General features: G+C 40.9%; 1 protein-coding gene across 6 annotated transcripts in view; it reads left to right on the top strand.

Moving 5' to 3' along the window:
- LDLRAD4 (low density lipoprotein receptor class A domain containing 4) overlaps positions 1–18,767 on the top strand; it is a 452,021-nt gene extending 433,254 nt beyond the window's left edge. For all 6 annotated transcript variants that reach the window (XM_053243488.1, XM_053243491.1, XM_053243490.1 and 3 more), the window contains 2 exons: positions 2,031–2,084; positions 3,974–18,767. In XM_053243488.1, coding sequence (XP_053099463.1) covers positions 2,031–2,084; positions 3,974–4,516 — 597 coding nt within the window. In that variant the 3' untranslated portion in view covers positions 4,517–18,767. The remainder of the gene's footprint in view (positions 1–2,030; positions 2,085–3,973) is intronic.
- The last annotated feature ends 2,149 nt before the right edge of the window (positions 18,768–20,916 follow it).

Below are 20,916 nucleotides of genomic sequence, written 5' to 3'. Positions count from 1 at the left end.
GCATCTTTGATAGGATGGTGTGAGTGTGGAAGAACTGCTTGCTCACTCGCCTGCTCGCTCACTTGCCTGTCTGCTTGCTCACCCCCTCCCCGCCACTCACATACATGTTTGCTCACCCCTCCCCACCCACCTGTTCACTTGCTTGTCCACTTCCAGCCCCCTCTTGGTGTGCAAGACTCATGTCACACCAGAGCAGACACATACATGCACATACATCTTAGGGTTGCCAACATCTCATTGCCAGAATGAGGGACACATGTTTGGGGCTGGGGCAAGCCCCAGCCCCAAACATGTGTCCCTCATTCTGGCAATGAGATGTTGGCAACCCTAAGATGTATGTGCATGTATGTGTCTGCTCTGGTGTGACATGAGTCTTGCACACCAAGAGGGATCTGCGGGGGGGGGGGGGGCAATGGTGGCGCAGGGGTGTGTGAGGACTCCACAAGTGGCTGCTAGTTCTGCCCATGCTAGGGTTGTGAGGGGGCACACTGTCAGGACGTATGGGAACACATGCCCCTGGTCCCTGACACCTGAAGGTGCGCAGTGTGCAGCCATAGTGTGCACTTGGCATGCCTTTCCTCACTGTGTAGTCATCCTGCATAATAAAGGCACTTCCCAGGCAACCATCATGTGAATTCCGTGGGGAGCAGCTGGGGCTGCATTGGGGGTGCTGGTGGGTTCACTAGCATGCAAGCCCTGCCTCATCTGCGGGACTGCGTTGCACAGAGGTTGCAGAATGAGCTGAGCGTATGTGTGTGTGTACACACACATCATTTTTCCTTTGTGCAGCTGTCGCAGGGGGGAGCTGGGCTCGCACCATTGTGGCCATGGTTGCAGGGCTAACTCCTATGTGTGGGCAGGGCTAGGTCCTGCATAACTGGCTCCCTGCTAATGGCAGGTGAGCGATGTTTCGGGGCAGCTGTAGGTGTGCTGGAGAGCTGGGCCAGTATGCTCTTGGTTTTACACAGCATGGCAGACGGTCATGCATGCACCTCTTCTGAAGCATTGAATGCTGTTCAGGTCTGTGTCACTTCCTGTAATGCTGTCATGCGGAAAGGGCTGGCCGAAGGCTCTGGGGTGCGGCACGTGTGGTCCGCCAGGCCCACCACCCGCCCAGAGGTTCTATTACCCCGGACCATGGGGCACTGGCCCATGGCCCCCAAGGTGTGGGGGGAAGCATTGGAAGGCTGCCGCAGGGTTGCCTGCTGCCGCCGCTGACAGGCCAAACTGCTGAACTTTGCAAGTATTCTAGCCACCATGTGTGGGGCAGGGTGGTGGTGGTGGAGCAGGCCCCCCGCCACGGGTGGAGCAGGAGCAACCTCTGACTGTCCGTGCAAGGGTCTCTGGGGCAGGGGGAAGCGGCCACACACATGGCAACTAGAAAACTTGCAGAGATTGGGGGGGGGGTTTCCTCCCTTTTATCTTCTACACCTTTAGTAGCTCCTTTGGGATTCCCACCGGACTCCTTTCCCCATAAGTTTATCTAGCTGTAGAGTACCACATACTGTTTCTCTGATTATATTAAAATCAGCTTTCTTGAAATCTGAGGTATGCTTACATTTACTTTTGTGCTTACGATTTACTTCTTTCTTACATCAAGAATTATAGCATTACTTGGTCACTTTCCCCCAAAGTGCTATCTCAGCCTCCTTGTTCAACTTTTATCAGTTAGGATCAAATAAGAGTTAGCTAATCCCCTCATTCCTTCTTCTACCTTTTGAAAGAGGAAATTGTCAACAAGGCATTTCACAAATTTGTTGGTTGGGCTATTGGGCTGCAGTCCTAAGTATGTTACAAGGAAGCCATGCCCTTTGATACTTAATTATTAAAGCTAACATGATAAAGGATTACAAAATGCTTTCTGATTGTTTGAGTACCAACAGTGTGTGAATGCTAAAACAAAACACATTAGTGCTACACAGGAATACTAAACATGAATATAATCCATATATACAATGCAATTTCACATAGAAAATGTACATCTCTTCCTTGTTCAGAAATTAATTGTCTGGTTTTCTCTCTGGTGCTAGGAGGGGTGTTTGTGGCCTTCAGACAGTTCATCTTCACGCCGGGGAGCTTCAGAGGTAAGCTTTTGTTTTTCAAACTTAACTGTTGCAAAGCTTGCAAACCTGCTTTACTGTTAATAGAATGTACAGGACAACCTTGTTCATTGTGGTCCCGGTATCTGCTGTTTTGTGTATTGACAGTCAGGTAATTGTCAGCCAATCCGGTATACGCAAAAAAAAAATCAGTCATTTAAGGGGTTAAGATTCTCATATCTGCAGGCTGGGGATGGGCGGAAATGACCTCTGAGGTTTTTTGCCCACCATTTTGAGGATAGGAGACATTTTGTGGCTCCTCTTTGTTTGTTTTTTTAAAAGAAGACAATTGCCATTTTTCACGCCAAAAAAACCCAACCCCACACAATTGTTGCAACTTTTGGGGGCATTACTGGGCATCTGCAGGCACACAGCATGATAGGGCATCCCCACATTCCCCCCACTTTCAGTCCGTTCTTTGTCCCGTTTTCACCAGCCCCTTTGCACTGCCTTCGACCTTCTGCCCCACTGCCTCAGAAACCGAATCCTCCAAGTCCCATTACCCTAATGCCTTGTTATCAGTGGTTTCACTACCCTGCCCCGCCCCCGTGGAACAGGACCCCTGTGGATAATAGGGTTCTCCTGTGTACTGGCCTCTCATGCTGTAGCTATTTGGCAGACCAAGTTGTATATCCTTCACCTATTTCTTTCAGAGTTGAAACTCCAGAGACCAACACTGAAATAAATTGAGGCAAATTTAATTATTCAAAAGGTTCAAATTAGTCAACTTAGAATACACTCAAAATTTGAGACACTCCTATGCTTTGTTTTGCTTATTTTAAACCTCATGAATAAGTCACCTTTTGCATAAATTAGGGCTTTTGATGAAAACACATATGTTTTAAACCCTAATCTATGCAAACGGTGGCTTATTCATGAGGTTTAAAATAAGCAAAACAAAGCATAGGAGCAGTGTTCCCTCGAACAGGGATTCCCAAATGTTGTTGACTACAGCTCCCAGAATTCCAAGCTGGGCTTTTGCTTGGGGATTCTGGGAGTGGTAGTAAACAACGTCTGGGAATCTGTTAGAGCAAACACTGCATAGGAGTCTCTCAAATTTTGAGTGTAGCACCAGATCCTCCACAGTGGTTAGGCGCCACTCTCTTTTGTTCTTGATGCTTACTCTGTGGCTGAATGAATGATGCTTGAGAGCAGAAAACTATTGTTCTCTTCTCCTTTTCAACAGTTTGGGTTTTGCGCACTTTCTCATTTTCTCTCCCCTTGTCTCCAAACTCTTCTTCAGACTCTGATTTCTTCTCTAAAGACCCGCCCCACCCCCACCCCAGTCCTGCCCTCAGAATTTTTCTTTCTCGTAAACTCTCTCCCTCAGCAACCCACCAGGACCAAAAATAATCCAGTCCATTCCCTAACCAGCAGAGGGCTGCACACTCTCAGTTACATTTGCAGTTTTATCATTTGAAGACATGATGATGTTGCCTCCTTCCATGAGGCATTGTGGGTGAGCTTATAGAAAAAGGCAGTATTTTAAAGCATCATTGCTGCAGGTGTCCAGAAGGCAGCAGATTTCCATGTAGAATATAGAAGGGAGACCACTTTGATTTCAGGTAAGCCCTGATCTCCCTCCAATGCAAATTATTATAGTACTGTATCGTATACTTTTATCAGAAAAACTGTACATTGGGTTGTATCTGATGAAAACATGCCAGACTTGCATTATGTTGATTCCGATTACTGGCCCAATGCATGTGCCTTGCTAGTGTCTAGTGTCTTCCTTTTCCGAAGCTGGTAGAATCATCTGGAAACAATGTTTATTATCAGCTTTGTATTGTTTTATTGATTCTGTTTGGTTCATGTGTGAACTAATTTAGCTTTGGCTTTATTGATGGGTTGATACCTAAATCTTAATGTTGCAGGTCATGTATGCCCCACGGTCCAGGGACAGGTTTACCGCTCCATCCTTTATGCAGAGGGAACACTTCAGTCGCTTCCAGCCAACCTATCCATACATGCAGCATGAGATTGACCTTCCTCCTACCATCTCCCTCTCTGATGGTGAAGAGCCACCACCATACCAAGGTCCATGCACGCTGCAGCTCCGGGACCCAGAACAACAGATGGAACTCAACAGAGAATCTGTGAGGGCACCACCCAACAGGACTATATTTGACAGCGACTTGATTGACATTTCAGTGTACAATGGGGGCCCTTGCCCACCAAGCAGCAATTCGGGCATAAGTGCAACCAATTATAGCACTAATGGAAGGATGGAAGGACCACCCCCTACTTACAGTGAGGTCATGGGGCATTACCCAGGTTCCTCTTTTTTCCATCACCAGCAAAGCAATGCGCCCCCTTCATCACAGAGGGGAAGCAGACTTCAGTTTCAGCAGAACAATTCAGAGAGCACAATAGTCCCTATTAAAGGCAAAGACAGGAAACCAGGAAACCTCGTCTAGGTTCCTTTTCCATCTTCACTTGAAGAGAGATGGAAGAATCAAACGGGAGCATGATGGAAGTTACTATGCCCCTGTGCACAAAATTGTTAAGTTTCATGTGATGCAGTTTAGCAGAACCAAACGTGCAAAGCTGTTCTTTTGTTTCTGATTCCTTTCAGGGGAATTGCATGAAAAGTGGTTTGAAATCATTACAACCTTCCAGTTTGGCCATGAACAGTGTTTGGGGGAAATATATTATTATTATTATTTTTAATAAACTATTTGAATTATTTAATTCTAAGAGATAACTTAGCACAGAAATATGGCTTCTGCGGCCTGTTTTATATTAAGTGAGTGGCTAAAAGAAGAGAAGAAAGGGTGACTAGATAAATGGGAGCAGAATTGGCCAGTTTGCTTCCCCACCCCCATCCCTGAGTGTTGAATTTTCTTTTATCTGACTCAGCATTTCTGTTTTGTGTGCCAAGGTATAAAGTTTAAAAAAACTAGATGAATACAAGGAATTAATTTGTGTTGTGATACAAGTGTGTTAAATTTGCACTATCTTTAATGTTTAAAAAAATATATATATGAGGGAACTGTTTTACATGAAGTTATTCTATATGTTGTCTTTTCACCTGTGGAATAATGACTAGCCCCTAGGTACCTCTTCAGGACTTTGCCCAGCCCTCTGTTGATCTTGAAAGGGGACTATTTAGATTTAATCAAATCTCTACCATTTTACATAAAGAAAAACAAATGACAGATGACATTTTAATATGTTAACTTTTGCAATAATTTTGCATTTACTAGCAGAGCATCAATAAAGTGTCTTGGAGACTTGTGGGTGGAAGAAAGCAAATGTGAAATTACAGAAGTCACCTCCTTTAGGTGGTTTTAGCTATAAGCCATTTGTTTAAGTACAAGCGGATAACAATGCCAGACACAGTTACAGTTCCTTTTTTTTGTAATTATAACACTCACTGCTTGTTCCCCCTCCTTAAAACAACAACAATGCAATGTCAGTACTGAAAGCTTTTACAGATTTTTATCTTTGCTGTAGCCCTTAATATATTAAGCCACATAGCCTGACATTCTACAATAAATGGTTTAAATATACAGAATGGGTTCTTGCTGTTAAATCTCACTTTTGTTGCGCTTTTATGGTTTATTTTGTGTCTTAGCTCTTTAAAGACATTGTTAAGGATCCCTCCTTCTTCTTCCTGTCTGCCACTTTGTCAGCCAGTTTGACACTACTAATGGTGTTGGTTGTGGAGGCTGCACCATTAGAATGGTGCTGGGGGATTATTTGGGAACATTAATCAGTTTGTAATTAGATTATCCCATTATGTAAATTTGCATTTGTTAATATAAAATTGGAACTTTTTAAATGTCACTTCTAGGCTGTGATTTTGAAATATTGCAGTCTTAAGGAATCCCAGTGTTTGGTAGTATGCTGTTTGGGAATTGTTGGCTATCACTTTCTATGCTTTTTCTGTATTGCAGCTAATAGAAACATTGGAAGGCAGTTTGAAGGGGAATGGTTGTGAATTCAAGAGCACATAAAAAGCACAACACGCACTTAAAATGCAGTTAGTAAATGAACTTTATTTATAAAAAGGCAGAGAATCTCAATAGTCTTAATTTTGATATTCCTGGGAGTTCTAGTTGCACAGTAGAGATTTCCCTTAGAAGTCTCCCTTTTCTATGGTCTTAAGCAAGACACTAAGACAGCTGAAAAGTGTGCCATTGGCACTGTAGAAATTCACTGTACTGTAGCCCCTTTTCTCTATACTGAAGTCTGGATTTCTGCAGGACTTCCATAAACTAAAATAACTTGGATTGAAACCGGATTGCTGAACTGAATCTCTGATCTATGCAGAGTGTTTAATGCCAAAACACCATGTCTTGTGCACTTGCTCTGTAAAGTTCTTTCTATGAGCCTAAGGGACTCATGAACTTTATGACCAGCTTGAGGAACATTTCAAATAATAATTCTATGCTAAACATAGAACTCTGCAAGACCTGAACCCACTTGTGTATTGCCTCTGATAGTAGCTCTTCTTTTAAAAGCTCATTTATCTTGTTTAAGTTGGTTCACATATCTGTTCATCACGTGGTAAATGTAAATATCTTGTGATAGCTTTGTCATGTGAAACAGCCACCATGAGCAGCTATTGCAGAGTGTACCTTGTGAGCACTGTATCTTTCAAAGCAGGCAAGCTTGTAAGATGATTTGATAGATTCAGTTTAACAATACCTGCAGGAATGATGATCAGCATTATAGCAGGACTGAACAACTGGCTTTTTCCTTTTGATTTTGCTGTGAGATGTCTTGGAAATAATACTTGGAATCAAATGGTTGGAGATGGAATGGACCCTTAAAAGAGTACAGCTTGGATTCAGCTGAATAGATAGAAAGCCTGAATTTGTGTTGAATAAGTTCATATTTGTAGAAACATTGCTCTGATATATGTAGTTGTTCAAACGTGAGACCTTTGGATTGAACCAGTGATTAACTGGAACTTGGTTTTCAAGCTGTTGGGTACTACTGGGTCAGTAGAGGACATTTTCTGCATCCAAGAAATGTAAAGACCAAACACTTTCTCTCTTCTCTCCTTTCTCCCTACTGGTTACATTTGCATAATTTTCCAGCTTAAATGTGTGGGCTCTTCTTAAAAAGAATTGTGCCCTCTTGGACCTTGCTAGAATAATCAATTATGTGTTTGCCTTCTCTGCCTCCTTTTGACTATTCAGAGATTTGTTTTCTTCTTTTGCTGCTATTGTCTTCTCATTTCCCAGAAATACTCTAGAACAGTGTTTCTCAACCTCCGGTCCGCGGACCGCTGCCGGTCCGCGGAGGGTTGAGTGCCGGTCCGCGACCTAGCTGCTAGGAAGGCAGGGCTCTGCAGAGTAGGCGGTGGCAGCAATCGGAGCCGAACCGTTTCCATTTGTTTTTCTATCCCCAGTATAAGCTTGCCCAATAGGGGTGGGGCAGGGGCGGGCTTGTGCCGAGGCGGGAAGATGGCCTGTGAGTGCAGGAATCGGGGCAGGCTTGTGCCGAGGCGGGAACCCACCCTTCCTGCCTGCTGGCATCTCCCACGGCAGACTTCAGCTTGGAAGCACCTCAGGCACTAGGAGCTCCAGCAGCAGCAAGGAAGCCCGCAGGAGGCGGCTGCGGCGGCGAGCAAGAGGCTGCTGCTGCTGCCGCTGCTGCTGCCTCAAAGCCCAGCAAGCCCGAGACCGAGAGCAGGACGCTGCGCGTCCCGCGCAAGCCGCCACAAGCCGCAAGCTCTGGCCCCGCAGCGAGCGAGAGCCAGCGCCCACGAGAGGAGCGGCAGGACGCGGCGGCGGCAGTAGCTCCAGGATCGGAGAGCCGCTTTGGGTAAGTAGCACGGCAGAAGCAGCAGCTCGGGGGTGACGGAATTCGTATCGGGGGCGGCGGGCATCATTATCGGGCCACAGGCGCCCCCTCCCTCCCTCCCTCCTGCGTGCCTCCCTCGCAAGTGTAGTTTGCCCAAGAATCTAAAATTTCCCAAGTTTGCCCAAGAATCTAAAGATTCTAAATGGCAGTTTGATTCAGCTCCAGTATTGATTTCTACAGAGGATGTTGCTGCTCAAATATGACACGTGTTCCTGTGGCAGTAAAATTATTTCTGGCAAAACCCCGCTCTCGACTCTTCTACGGAGCACAACTTTGTTTGTATAGCAACTCTCTGCACTAGAGGCATGGTGCAAACATTTATCAGAAACATTTTTCAAGTTCCTCAATGCATATCCAATGTAGTTCCCCATGTAGAAGCAGCCAACCCTGAGGTTGAATCTAGGATATGGTTGAATGTCTTTGATTAAGCCTAAAGTTTAGGCCCTAAAAAACTATCATCCTGCTGGTCTGGCTCCCCTGATATTGGCAGACAATACTCTCTTCTGAAAAGAGCAGTTCACCAGAAATTAAATTTATATGGCTTCAGCCCGGAACCTTTATTAAGAATGGGATATGCTCGAGCTAAAGCAGCTCTTAAACAGCACATTTTTAATATGGATGCTCAAATAAAAAATTCTTTGATCCCCAAGAGTGTTTTCCTTGGAATCCAATAATTTAATCTTAATCCTGCTAGATACTACTATCTCAAATCACAATTTTCAAATATTGCAGGATGTTTAACATTTATTGTTTAACAAATTTTATTTTATGATATTATTTTAATTACAATGTTAGATGTTATATCTGTTAGATATTTAAAATAAAATTAAACTTGAAAGCCCTTTACTAAGTGCTGGTCCGGGAAACTGCACACAAAGAATGTAGCGGTCCTTGACACTCTGCACAAATGATTTAGCGGTCCTTGAGTTCAAAAAGGTTGAGAAACACTGCTCTAGAAGGTTTCAATTTCATCCCTGATTTCATCTGAGAACAAAGTATACTTAGTAGCTAGGATGAAAATGAACTAGTGTGAGCTAGAAGTGTGTTTCATTCTGAAGTGCTGCTTCATCATATCTTCTACAACTGTTTAATGTGGCAGGTGTTTTTTAATGGTCAGAGGCAATAAAGATGGAGACCTTGGATTGGAATATTTTAATTCATTTACTACTACTTCCAGCAAGGCACTTCCTGCTGTAATATGGAGTTACTGTTTGTTTCCCATTCCCATCATTTCTAGTGAAAATACAGAAAAGCTCAAACCTGAAACCCAGTTTTTTAGGATCCAGATGTGTCTAATAATATAAAACATGCAGCCCTTGTTTAGATAACCAAGCAAATGTAATTTTTTAAAAAAACTTTTAGCATTGTTCAAGAGTGAGCCCCCAAACATTATATGATATACATGAATATAGTGAAAAGATTAAACTCCTTTCTATGGCAGGATTTTTTTTTTTTACAAGATTTTGAGATCCTGCATAAACAAGCAACTCATTTTCTTACCACAAAATAATATTCTACGCATTCTGTGGTGTTTTTTAATTTATAGATTCTGAAATGAGTTTGAGTTGCTGTTTATCCCTTTTAATTCACAGAGAAAAGAAATACACTTCTACTTAATAGATATGTAACCCCACTTGCAGATACCACTATCGGTCTGTTGTGAATGGCTTTTTTATCCAGCAAGGGAAATATGGTAAAGGTTTATGCAGCAGGCCTTGGTGAAAACCCTAGCTCCATCCTCAAATCTCTTTACTGGCAAAAATAGTGAATTGAGGAAAAGGGGACGTGATGGCAGAGGAAGTGAAGGGCAGTGCTTTATGCAGTGCTAAATCACACAACTAGAGTCCTAATGCCCTCTCTTTAAAAACAGCTCACTGTTATAAGATTGTATCAGTGAGAACTTCTTTAATCACACTTGTTTGTACATTAAATTTTCAAGAGTTTGATCAAACCCTTGTTAGATGATGACAGTGAAACAAAACTCTGTACATTATGTTCCTTTGCACAAAGTACTGATATCAATGTGCAGTATGAGCATGACTATTAGATCCCTTCCCCATATGCCTTATATATTCTAATATCCTCACACCACATTGTGTGGGAGCTCTCAGGATCATATAGTTTGGAAGGAGACAGATTGCTAACTGACTGAGTGCATGTGGTATATGCCATTTGTGAACTAATGTTTTAGAAGTTTTGGGATTCAACTGAGTACCTTTTCTACCCTCCAGCCATTATGTTCATATTTCCAAAGTTGGTCATGACAAATTCTCATTGAAATGGATGAGACAAATTAGTCATGATCAGTTTCACTGGAACGTTGCCATGATTATCTTTCTTCAAATACAACCCATTGTAATTGTTTAGGTATTTAGGCTGCTGCTGACTTTAAAAGTGACTCTGTGTGGTAAATATAATACTTGTGAGTTTAAAGATCTTGAAAAATGGTTCCTTCTGAACAATTGAAGTTGCAGCTTCATAACTTGATATTTGGTTGGCAGACATTTGTTTTTAAGTTAATAGTTCTTCCAGGTATAAAAATATATAAATCACTTCCTGCTTTATTTGCAATCTTTTAGGAGAGGGGTTCTCCAACATGGGCCTTATGGCTGGGGATAATTGGAGTTGTTGTTCAACATCTGGGTATCCAAATTTGACAGCTCCTGTTTTAGGGTAAAAAGTCTTAGCTTCATGAAGGAAAACCTAGCCTTTACAATTGTTAAAAAGGAAAGAAGATTCTCTTACTTTCCAGCCAGCCCACCCTGGTGTGTCTGTGTGTAAAATGTGAGGTCATGGTCTAATAGGAGTTCAGTCACACCTGGGGTTTTGAAACTATGTACATAAAATACTCAAGGATGGTGTTGCAAATAAGAGATGAGAACTAAACAAATTTATATATTAGTTCTTTATGGAGAATTTAAATTTTGCTCAAATATTGTCAAAAGCAAGGAAAGTTGTGTGCATGGGAAAGTATTATATAGAGCAAAGGGATGGCTACTTTAAGGATTATGGATCTTTCAAACCAGAGGGAGTGGAGGTTGTGTCAGGAGTGCTGACTCATGGTGCCTGATAACTACAAGCTAAAAAATGGAACTGTGTCAGTCTTCAAGCTGATACTTCTGTCTAAACGGCAACCAGAGGAGTTGGAGGATCAGCACAGGTGACACATTTTGAAAAAGTGGCTGTAGTCCAGACTCCCTCCCACACCAATTGTTACCTCTTCCGATAGCTACCTTTATGCCCCTTTTCGTTTTAGCATTATAGTGCAGAAGCTGCCATTTAGAATGAAATTGTTCCACACCCTGATTGTTGGAAGTTGCATCCTCCTATTTTGATTATATAAAAACTAGCCATGCACTTTCATCTGGAAATGAAAGCTAGAAAAATATGTCTGGGTTTCATAGCTGGGTTTTCACAGCAGACTCCTATGGAACCATGGAGTTTTCTACCTTGAACTTATCACACCATTTATTTTGTTTATGTCCATCCATAGATATGTGAAACAAAGGAAAGTTATGCAGTAACTTTTTGATCTGTTGGGACTAAATGGAGATGGACTAACGAAGGCAGCCACTGAGTTTTTGCTTCCCAGTTAAACTCGGAGCTACAACACTTTCTCATGAACCAAGTTCTGATTACTGTATTTGCCCGAATACAAGGTGGCTCTGAATTGAAGATGAACCCCTTAAAAAACAGGTTAAATACAGGTTATACCCTTATTTACTGAAAAGGACTCTGAATTTAAGATGACCCCTAATTTATAACATGAAAGAACTTGGGGTGGGGGGAACTAGTCTTGGATTCAAGTAAATACAGTGGCTTTATTTGAAAAGAAATCACTGAGTTTTGTGGGTTTTTAAAATTTGACTTATGTACAGTTTTGGAAACTAGGACTACCCTAGAACTTGCTGCTGTGCTAGCAATGTCTCCCATTTGTTAGCTGAAGTTGGTGAGTGAATGTATTGTGTTTGGCTGGAGCCATTTTTCCTATTTAGAGAAAAATGGCATAGTTGTAGAAACAAAGCTAATTTTGCTATGTAGATGATGCAGGGAGAGAGGGTGGGAAGCACTTAGAAATACTACCATTAAAACGATCAACTCTTGCTCAGTAACATTTCTATTTTTAAAAATTATGTGCTGTGCACATAATACTTTGTGGCGTGTTCTAATGTACTTGTTCCACAAGGTAATCCAGTAAAGCCAATGGAATTTTTATATCTCACTTCAACTTGGTGTATACTTGTGTAGCCACATTTAATGCCTGGTCTATTCAGATTTTACTAGTCAATCTCTTCCAGAGATACTGTATGAGTTTATCTTATGGTCTAAGCCAATTTAATGGTGCCTTTTTATCCTAACATAATTTGAGGAGGTTCTGCATTTTTCAGCTAAAGTGTTTGCCCCTGAAACTATGCCATGTATTTGGTAAGATCCTCGATATCTGGGAACTTGCAATGTAATCTTTTATATACACTCATTCTCATCTTGCTATCCTTTCATCAGGGATATGTAGGACAACCCATCTTCCATTCAACAGTTCTTTTCTTTGGGATATTCTTGCTCTCAATTGTTAAAAGTAGTGAAGCATCCTTTTGATCATACAGAAGTAAACTGCCTGAAGCTCTGGTAGCACAGACCAACACTCTTGTCTGAATATAGTCCAGTTGATGTTTGCTTTAGATTATCTTTTAGATTCCTAGCTTATTTTATAGATGTGTGTACAGATCCACAGATCCAACATTCTGTTTTAAGGAACAGTGCTGCTAACTAGTCGCCATCTTGGCCCTTCCTTGATCCGATACCCACAGTTTGATGTATCTGTGGTCAGGTAATTTGCAGCCGACCTCAGCGCACATGAAGAAAAAACTGGTCCAAAAAGTTAATTCTGTGGATTTGACGTGGCCAGAAATGACCTCCGAGGTCATTTCCAGCCACCATTTTGAAGACAGGAGCCATACTGTGGCCCATGGGGGGGGGGATTTAATTGGTGTTTTGCCAGAAAATTGTGGAATTTTGCCTTTGTGGGGGGCATTGCTGGACACCTGTGGACCTGCAGAGCATAGTACAGCACTCTGATATTATTTGGACGTTTTCCCAGTTTTTAGCCTCCCCCTCTCTACTCGAGAAATCTAACCCACCCACCCACCCGAGTCCCAATGGCGCAATGACTTGGTATCTTTGGTTCTGTTACCCATGATTGTAGTGGAGAATGGGACCTGTGCAGATACCAGGGGTTCTAATGAATTTTCTTAAACGTTCTTTTTACCCTTGTTTTATTGCCTGCTTGCCAGCTAGTGCTATTAAAACAAGCTCTTAAATTTCTTCTTGTAATTTTTTTTTGAAGTGTGCCTCCCTAAGAAGATGGGGGGGGGGCAGCCAACATCTGTGTTATGTACATCTTGTGTGCATCTGTCTTGACTGGGCTAGGAAGAGTACATTTTTTTTAAAAAAATCTATTTTGGTACAAAGGCACGTCTTCCTGTCATATGCTGGTGTAATCTCTGGGACAGTCTAGGCTGCCAGGCAGTAGAAAGGTATTTCATTTCTGTATGCCTAGAATGGGATTTTAGAGAAATCGATGTAAAGAAACAATTGTAACATTAGGGCAGGGGTGAAGTGTTTCTTTTTTCTTCTTGATAGAACAAGATTTGAGAACTCCGCAAAATAACTTTGTAATGTAATGTAATCCTGTTGTGAGAGAAGGGCTTCATTCAGCATTCCCTTTAATGGTAGACTGGATTAGTTCGTGTTTATGAGAATAAAATGGCTATTGCAGTTCTCTCAGTGATCTGAATTGTGATAATGCTACTTTGTGTGTGTTCGCCTTGATTGAACCAGGGTTGTTCAGTTACAATGCTGTAAGTCATTACGTTTACCCTTTCAAGCAAATGCTCCCCAAAAGGGAAATAAGCAGCAAGGATCCACTATGACTTATTATGTAGTGATGGATACTTGCAGGTTTGACAGTCTCTATGACTTAAAGTGACTCACATTGACAAGATGACAAAATTGTACCCTTGGGTCTTATCTACAAATGAATTTCCTATTTGTGTTCCCCCAAAATAGGTAGGCATTGAATGGAAATGGTACCATGTTGTAAGGATTTTTCCTATGTAAACTACACCCTGGAGTGTGGAAGCTGCAGTGTGGCTTGTATGCTAAAACATCCTTTCCCCCACTTGTGGCGAGGTGGGTGGGGGAGCCCAGTCTGTGGACTTGGCCTTAAAAGGCCATGTCCTGCCTAGGAATGCACATGTAAGGCAGTAAGTAATAAATAAAAGCACTCTAAGGATTGCCCTACACCTGGCTTCGGAACAAACTGCATTGTTTAGAAATTTGTCTAACCACCTCTTTAATCTCTGAAAGGCTTCCCTCTAATGCACTGATATGTTGGCCACTTATTTGAGCATCCTCTTAAAATCAGTGACTGATATCCAGACGAACAACTTGTGCACAGAATGCTTTGTGTGCGCAATGGGAGGAGGGGCTGTTTTATGGATCCCTCTTCCACTTCTCCCTATAGCCACCTGTGCCTCCCAAAAATATGTCCCTAAGGTAAATATGGAGCCCTCAGGGAAATGTTCTTCCATGCACACATTGTTAATCTGGAATTCAGCCAATGATAACATGTTATGCAAGTGGATAGTAAATTGACTTTAACAGCAAATTTTAAAATGAGATTAATGTTCCAGCTCTTCCCCAATAACTACTAGTGCAGAAGCTACAAATACTTTATAGCGAGCTCTTGCTTTTAAAAATATCCTTTTATTTCCTCCTCTTGTGCTAAAGGAAGACTGTAAGAAAATGGAATTGACTATGTATTCAACAAACTTTCCCCAGCTTGTCGTCTTCATGTGGTTTTGCAGGTTTAGGACAAGCTGATTTCTCATTGTTTGTTGTGTCCCTTTTTAATGCTAGAAGATTGTGTTAAGAGAGATTTTAACCTTTATTCAAGTCCTTCCATGTGTATATCTTGTTGACTGAGATGGCTTTCATGTAAGCCACACCCCTAAACCTGCTTGCTTCGAAGCAAGTTCCATTTAAATCAATGGGGATGCATATTTGTGAGAGTTTTTGTGTAGGATCAGAATATTTGTTGCTGTATTGCTGCTGCTTTAAATAGTTTTGGTATGTGAGGTGGTCTGCTTGGAAACTATATGGTATGTGCTAGGATCTTGTGGATGATGTTGGTATTCCTCCCCTCCTCACGTTTCTCTCGTTTCCTTTCCTTAGTGTTCATCCCACCTCTTATTGTTGGGATTATACTTGTGTGTGTGTGTATAATAAAGGATATAATTTGGAAGAGGCTTGCATGTTTCTAGTTCCGAGGTGCCTCACATTCAAGTCCTGAGCAGATAGAGACCCCCCCCCCTTCCTGCCCCTACCTTGCACTCTCTGGGCTTGACCCTTCAAAGTCCACTGGAGTCAGTAGACAGATTCCCACTGACTTCAGTGACCTTTTGATTCAGGCCTTATGCCCCCAACTTTGTTGTGCCTCACTTAAAATGGTGCTTTGGTGGGGCGGGGGTTGTCTGTCTCTTCTGATTTTGATTTGTAGGTGCTGTATATAACTTGAATATATTATGCACATATCCTACCCAATGGGTAGAGTAAAACCATTGTTAATACTGTAACACAATGTATAGAAGATAATACAAAAAAGGCATAGAACTTGTGAATGCCTACTTATGTGCTTTGTCCTTTTTTGTAAGAAAATTTGCAAAGGAATGCATACAAATGACAAATGAGTCTGTGTGTTTTTATTTTCCTATGAAATGTCAATACAGTATATTCTATAAGGGAAAAAGGAAAGTCTGAACAAACCACTCTTGACTAGCTTGTTGATAGCAATTGGTTATTTGCATCTTTGCTGTGATGAGTCTTTTGTGCGTGTGTTTGTGTGTGTTGTTTTAAAAACAAAACAAAAACCACAGCTTTAACTTTGTAGCTAGCTGCTTTCTTTCCTCTTCTGTTATAAAATTGGACCAGTATTGGCTTCTTTTCCTTCAACTATTTATTATTATTCATATCAATCTAGAGATGGGCCAAATCTGTATATCACATAGAAATATTAACATTTTAAATAAGATTTGGTTAAAGTAGGAACTGGATTCCAAACCAGCACTGCAAAATATCAGCTTTGCAAACATGTTTTGCAAAAACGTGAGTTTTTAGTTCATTTTTTCAAATGTATGTACAGATGGTGACTTTAAAGGGTACAAATGTTGTGTTCAGAGTACCTCTTCCATTTGCAGACTGTACATGCTGGACTCTCTTGTCCCTCTCCATTCATAACACATCCATCCAACAGGTGAGTGCAGGATAAACTGGAGTAGCATGTACCATCCTCAAAACAACACACCTGGCTTCTGTAGGTACCGCTACATTGGCTTCATGTAATTCTTGGCTTAGTTTATAAGTTATGTCATCTGGATGCATCTTCCTAACTTGTCCTTCCTATCTTTGGTGTGATTTAGAGGTCTCCCTGTAAGCTGGCAGCTAGGTTCCAGTGGCCTGTTACAGATTGATTTTGGGAATGCTTTGAGTTACGGTGACATCTGAAGTCTGCAAGCTACACTTTTCCTAGTTGTCCATCTTGCAAGAACGTGTTTTCTAGCTAATGAAGGTGGCACCACAAATTGTTGAAAAAACCTTACGTGTTACAAATGTGACATATTACATGACAGAGTCAATGTAACATTTAGCTTTGGAACTGACTCTTTTTAATTTTGAGAATAAGATGGGACTTGATTTGTTGCTGAAAGCAGACAAGAGCAAGGAAAATATCCTTCTGTGTGGCAAGTGCTGTGCACAGCAAGGTTGCTTTGGCAATACAAGTTCACCATCTGGCCACACTGTGCTTGTTAGGCAAAGCAAATACTTCAGAAAAATAAAGTAAGTTTTTAGTATAGAAGACAACAAAATACTGTAATTATTTTTCCCCCAACAGCTTATTTCAATATCCTTGGTGGCTTAGAAGAATTCAGTCAAACTCTCAACAATGCTCTGACCCAGCAGTGGGAAACTGTTCTACAGGGCCGAATGATATGCCTGTTGTAACTCTGACCTTGAAATTTTGCCTGTTTCTCTGATCTTGAATGACATAATAACAAGGACTTTGTAGGCTGTACTCAGTACAGCGTTCCTAGTCTATTTCCATTCTCCATGGTGTCCTGGGTCACAAATTAATGATTGACCACAAAGCTTATCATGACTAGTGATAGCTTTGCCGTCATAGCAGTTTCTATGGGTGTGCTTAAGATGCTCTTTTTGTTTGGTTGCTATTACCAGAGATCATCCTCAAGCTAATTCCAAATATAAGGAAAGAACTGCATTGTCTTCTCAATAGATTGTCACTGAGGCCAGAATTGTTGAGAGAGGTGCTCTGCTCTCATTAGCTTGTCATGATTTCTGTATTGGTCTGTAGTTTTGCTTGCTAGCATCTTTCTAGGAAATATATATTATTATTATATCCTGCACCAGGATACTTATTGTCACTCAAAACCCACAATATTGTGATGTGTTTGGCCTTTTCAAATCCTTAAAGATGGCTTTGTTCTCCTTCTACCACCACACCATGTATGCTATATAGGTAGTCTTCAAATATTTGCATATGCACATTGCATATGCACAGTTTTGTAGTGTTTTGTCCATTCGGCTGGGACATTGAATGCTACTCTTGAGATTCTGGTGTGCTGGCCATTTCTGTTTGCACTGCACATGATGATTATTTCTGGAGGAAAAGGAAGCCTAGCTTGTTAGTGAAATGTGTGCTGGGGGATATCCTAGATCCTGAATTGTTGGTCACCATAACAAATGTTACATACAAGTGGACCAAACAAGATGCTCCCTCTTTAACACCATCAGTCTGTTTTAAAGCTGCAGTAATGAAAGATATGAAAGGGTTCATCAAATCTATGAGGAGCACTTTGTTTGCACTTTTCAATTTATTTGAAGGCATCAATAATTTTGAGAATACGACTTTAAAAACAACAACCGAACAAACCTTTTCATTGGGATTGAGAGCTCAAGACCTTTTTGTAGAGAGCAAAAATTTAGAGATATTTTACTTTATCAAAATAATCATTTATTTAGGTTGGTACAAAAACAATTTACATTACTAGAGACATTGATCTTCATGCAGCTTGTCAAATAACTTACATGCAGAGAATTTTATCATGGCTTGCACGGAAACTTGGCCATTAGATATTTAACTTACCATTGAATTCATGCCTGCTTTCAAGTACACTGACCATTTTTGTTAGTTTTGCAGCATATGATACATATTACACAGTAAGATGCATATGATTTATCTCTTTTCACATTGGATCATGTATTCTGCTTGTATGTCTGTCCCTGGGTTGGGTATGTGTGTGTGTACATTGTGTTTCAAGTTATAAAAAAATAAATAAAAATTCAGCACTATCTGCAATATTTAGTATTTCATTTAACTTTTTAAAATAAGCAAATTGAAAGCAAAAAGATGAAAAAATCGTGTTGTGGTTTTATTTGAACTTCTCAACAGCAGTTTGTGTAAAACTACGAGGAATCTAACTTGCTTTGAGCAACCTTCTTTGTTCTCTTTAACCTAATTGGTTTGCTGCTTAATTTCTAATGTAATTTCTGGTTATATGCAGAAAAAGATTCAACTTTGTGTATCTGCTTCCTTTTAACTGAGCAAATGGTGATGTTCTAGTTTTTAGACCCGAGGTCTGCTATTGCAATACTTTTAAAGGAAAATGTTGCTCGAAGTGCTGTTGTTAGTTTTTAAATACAGATTTTATGCTTGTTCTTAAGAATCTGTGGTCAAACCATAGAACAAAACTATTAAAAAAAAAAAAAGGACATTAATTTGTCTCCTGTTCAGTTTTTCCTGTCTTGGATTGTTCTATAATTTAGAAATGGCCAAATAAGGTTAAGATGTAAATGCATACTCTCAGCTCAAACATCCCATTTTATTGTTAATGAAGCTCACTTCCTTGTATCAGCTAATTTTTAAAATTATATATATATATCCCACCTGTCTGCAAGCTTCCAGGCAGTTAACATTTTGAATGGTACATAGCAGCCTCTGACTTGACCCACAGAAGTAATTCTACCCTGCTGCCTGGAGGCAATGACATCTAAACTCCCTTTAATTGTTGACATGAAACTGCTACTTACTTATGCTGGTAGGAGCCCTTTGACTATAGGGTTATAGTCCTGGCATCGTTGGAGGGCTCCACAGTTGCACAACTATGTACTATGGTCAACTTGGCCGAAGTATGAAAAGGAAAGACACATTCTCTTAGTGGCTTCACAAAAAGTATCAAATGTCATATACCTTTCTCGAGGGGTGATCTTATATTTAAGAAATGTACTGGGATAGATCTTATGCTTTAACGCTTTGCTATTATTCAAAGTCTCTTTATCCCTGAGTGTGTCCCATAATGCCACCTTGGAGGATTGGATAGCTTGTGCTGGCAGCTTCTTTTTTTATGGATTCCACTAAAAGGATAAAAGTTTAACTTGCTGTTTTTTAACCCTGGTCCCAAATCCCAGAAGCGCCAACCAAATGCAAAGCTTGATTTCTGAAACGGCTTTGATCTTTTCTCTAATCTGCTTTTCATTGTAATTATATTTGTTTGAAAATATGGCATCCGTTTGAATTTGTCTGTGAAATCATTGCCTGTGGACCAGCTACAGACAAGGCATCTCATCTCGGTAGGAGGCTTCCTGCTGGAAGATTAATCCTGTGTCATGTGGTAAAATGTTCAAGGTTTCCCTTTCAGCTCCCCAAGCGTATTGATCCTCATTAACTACCATATTTTTAACATTCCAAAGCCCTTTCTAGCTAAAGCCTTGTTTCTAATGAGACTTTGTGGCTTAGGCAAAAAAATTAATTAGGCTGCTTTTATCATTATCACAGTTTTGATCTGTTGTGTTCTGAATGAGCTCTAATTAAAATGCAGAGGGTTTTTTTAACTTGCTTCCTGTATCATCTCCTGAAGTGACCCCATTTGCACTTCTCTTAATAGGACCTGTTTTCATTCTCATGTTTGCTTCTTTGAAGGGATTTTGGCTCTGCTGATTATACATTCAAGCACCACAGTAATTAGCCTAAGTCTAAGTTATTAGTGAAGTTGGCCTCTAGAGTGTGACATCCAGATAGGACTGCCAATTGGACATGTCCAACAATAGTACTAGCATCTGCAATATATTCAGACATGCACAATTTTCACCCATCTCAAAGGCATGTTACCATTACTCGAATAGATAATTGTATGCACAGAATACAATGACTGTAGTTTGCCTTTTTTAATAGAAGCACAGATTCCCAATATGTGTTCCTCTAACATTTCCTTCCATGGACCTCAAAATATTTTTCAAATGGCTGTTCACTCAACCTATAGCAAATTGTAAGATTATTGCTGGTTTTTTTTTTTACTTTGGAGGGAGGCGTGTATAAAAAGAGTGTGGCCAGACTGACTAGAGGTCTTGAGAGTCAAGGACTATTCTAGGAATGCCCTTCACCTCAAAAGTGCCACTCTTTCCCATCCTGGCTCACATTAATTTTCTCTTCAATTTAAAAACCAAAAAGGAAAGAGAGAACTTAATCTGGTGCTGTACAAAGAAACAGCTATTCTCATGCTAGGCTGCCTCATGCTATTTAAAAGGTTTCTCACAGACCAGAATACGTTATTTGATGGGTGATAACATATGGGCTGATAAGGAACAGAATAAACCATCTTGCTACATCAAGGAGTTCCCAGATACTAAAATGGGGGGGGGGGAGAGTTCCAAGATAAATTTCACATCGCTTGGTGAGGTTGAAAGAGGAATTTGGCAGTCATTCTGAGGAGTTTGGTGGTCACGAATATTTATATACTGCCACCTAATGGTGCAGTGGGGAAGTAACTTGCCTAGGGAGCAAGAGGTTGCCGGTTTGAATCCCCGCTGGTATGTTTCCCAGACTATGGGAAGCACCTATATCAGGCAGCAGCAATATAGAAAGGTGCTG

This window comes from Hemicordylus capensis, chromosome 4, assembly GCF_027244095.1.
Source record: "Hemicordylus capensis ecotype Gifberg chromosome 4, rHemCap1.1.pri, whole genome shotgun sequence".
NCBI classification, from domain to species: Eukaryota; Metazoa; Chordata; class Lepidosauria; order Squamata; family Cordylidae; genus Hemicordylus; species Hemicordylus capensis.
Note: the sequence above shows the minus strand (reverse complement) of the source record. Positions and strands in the feature narration are given on the sequence as shown.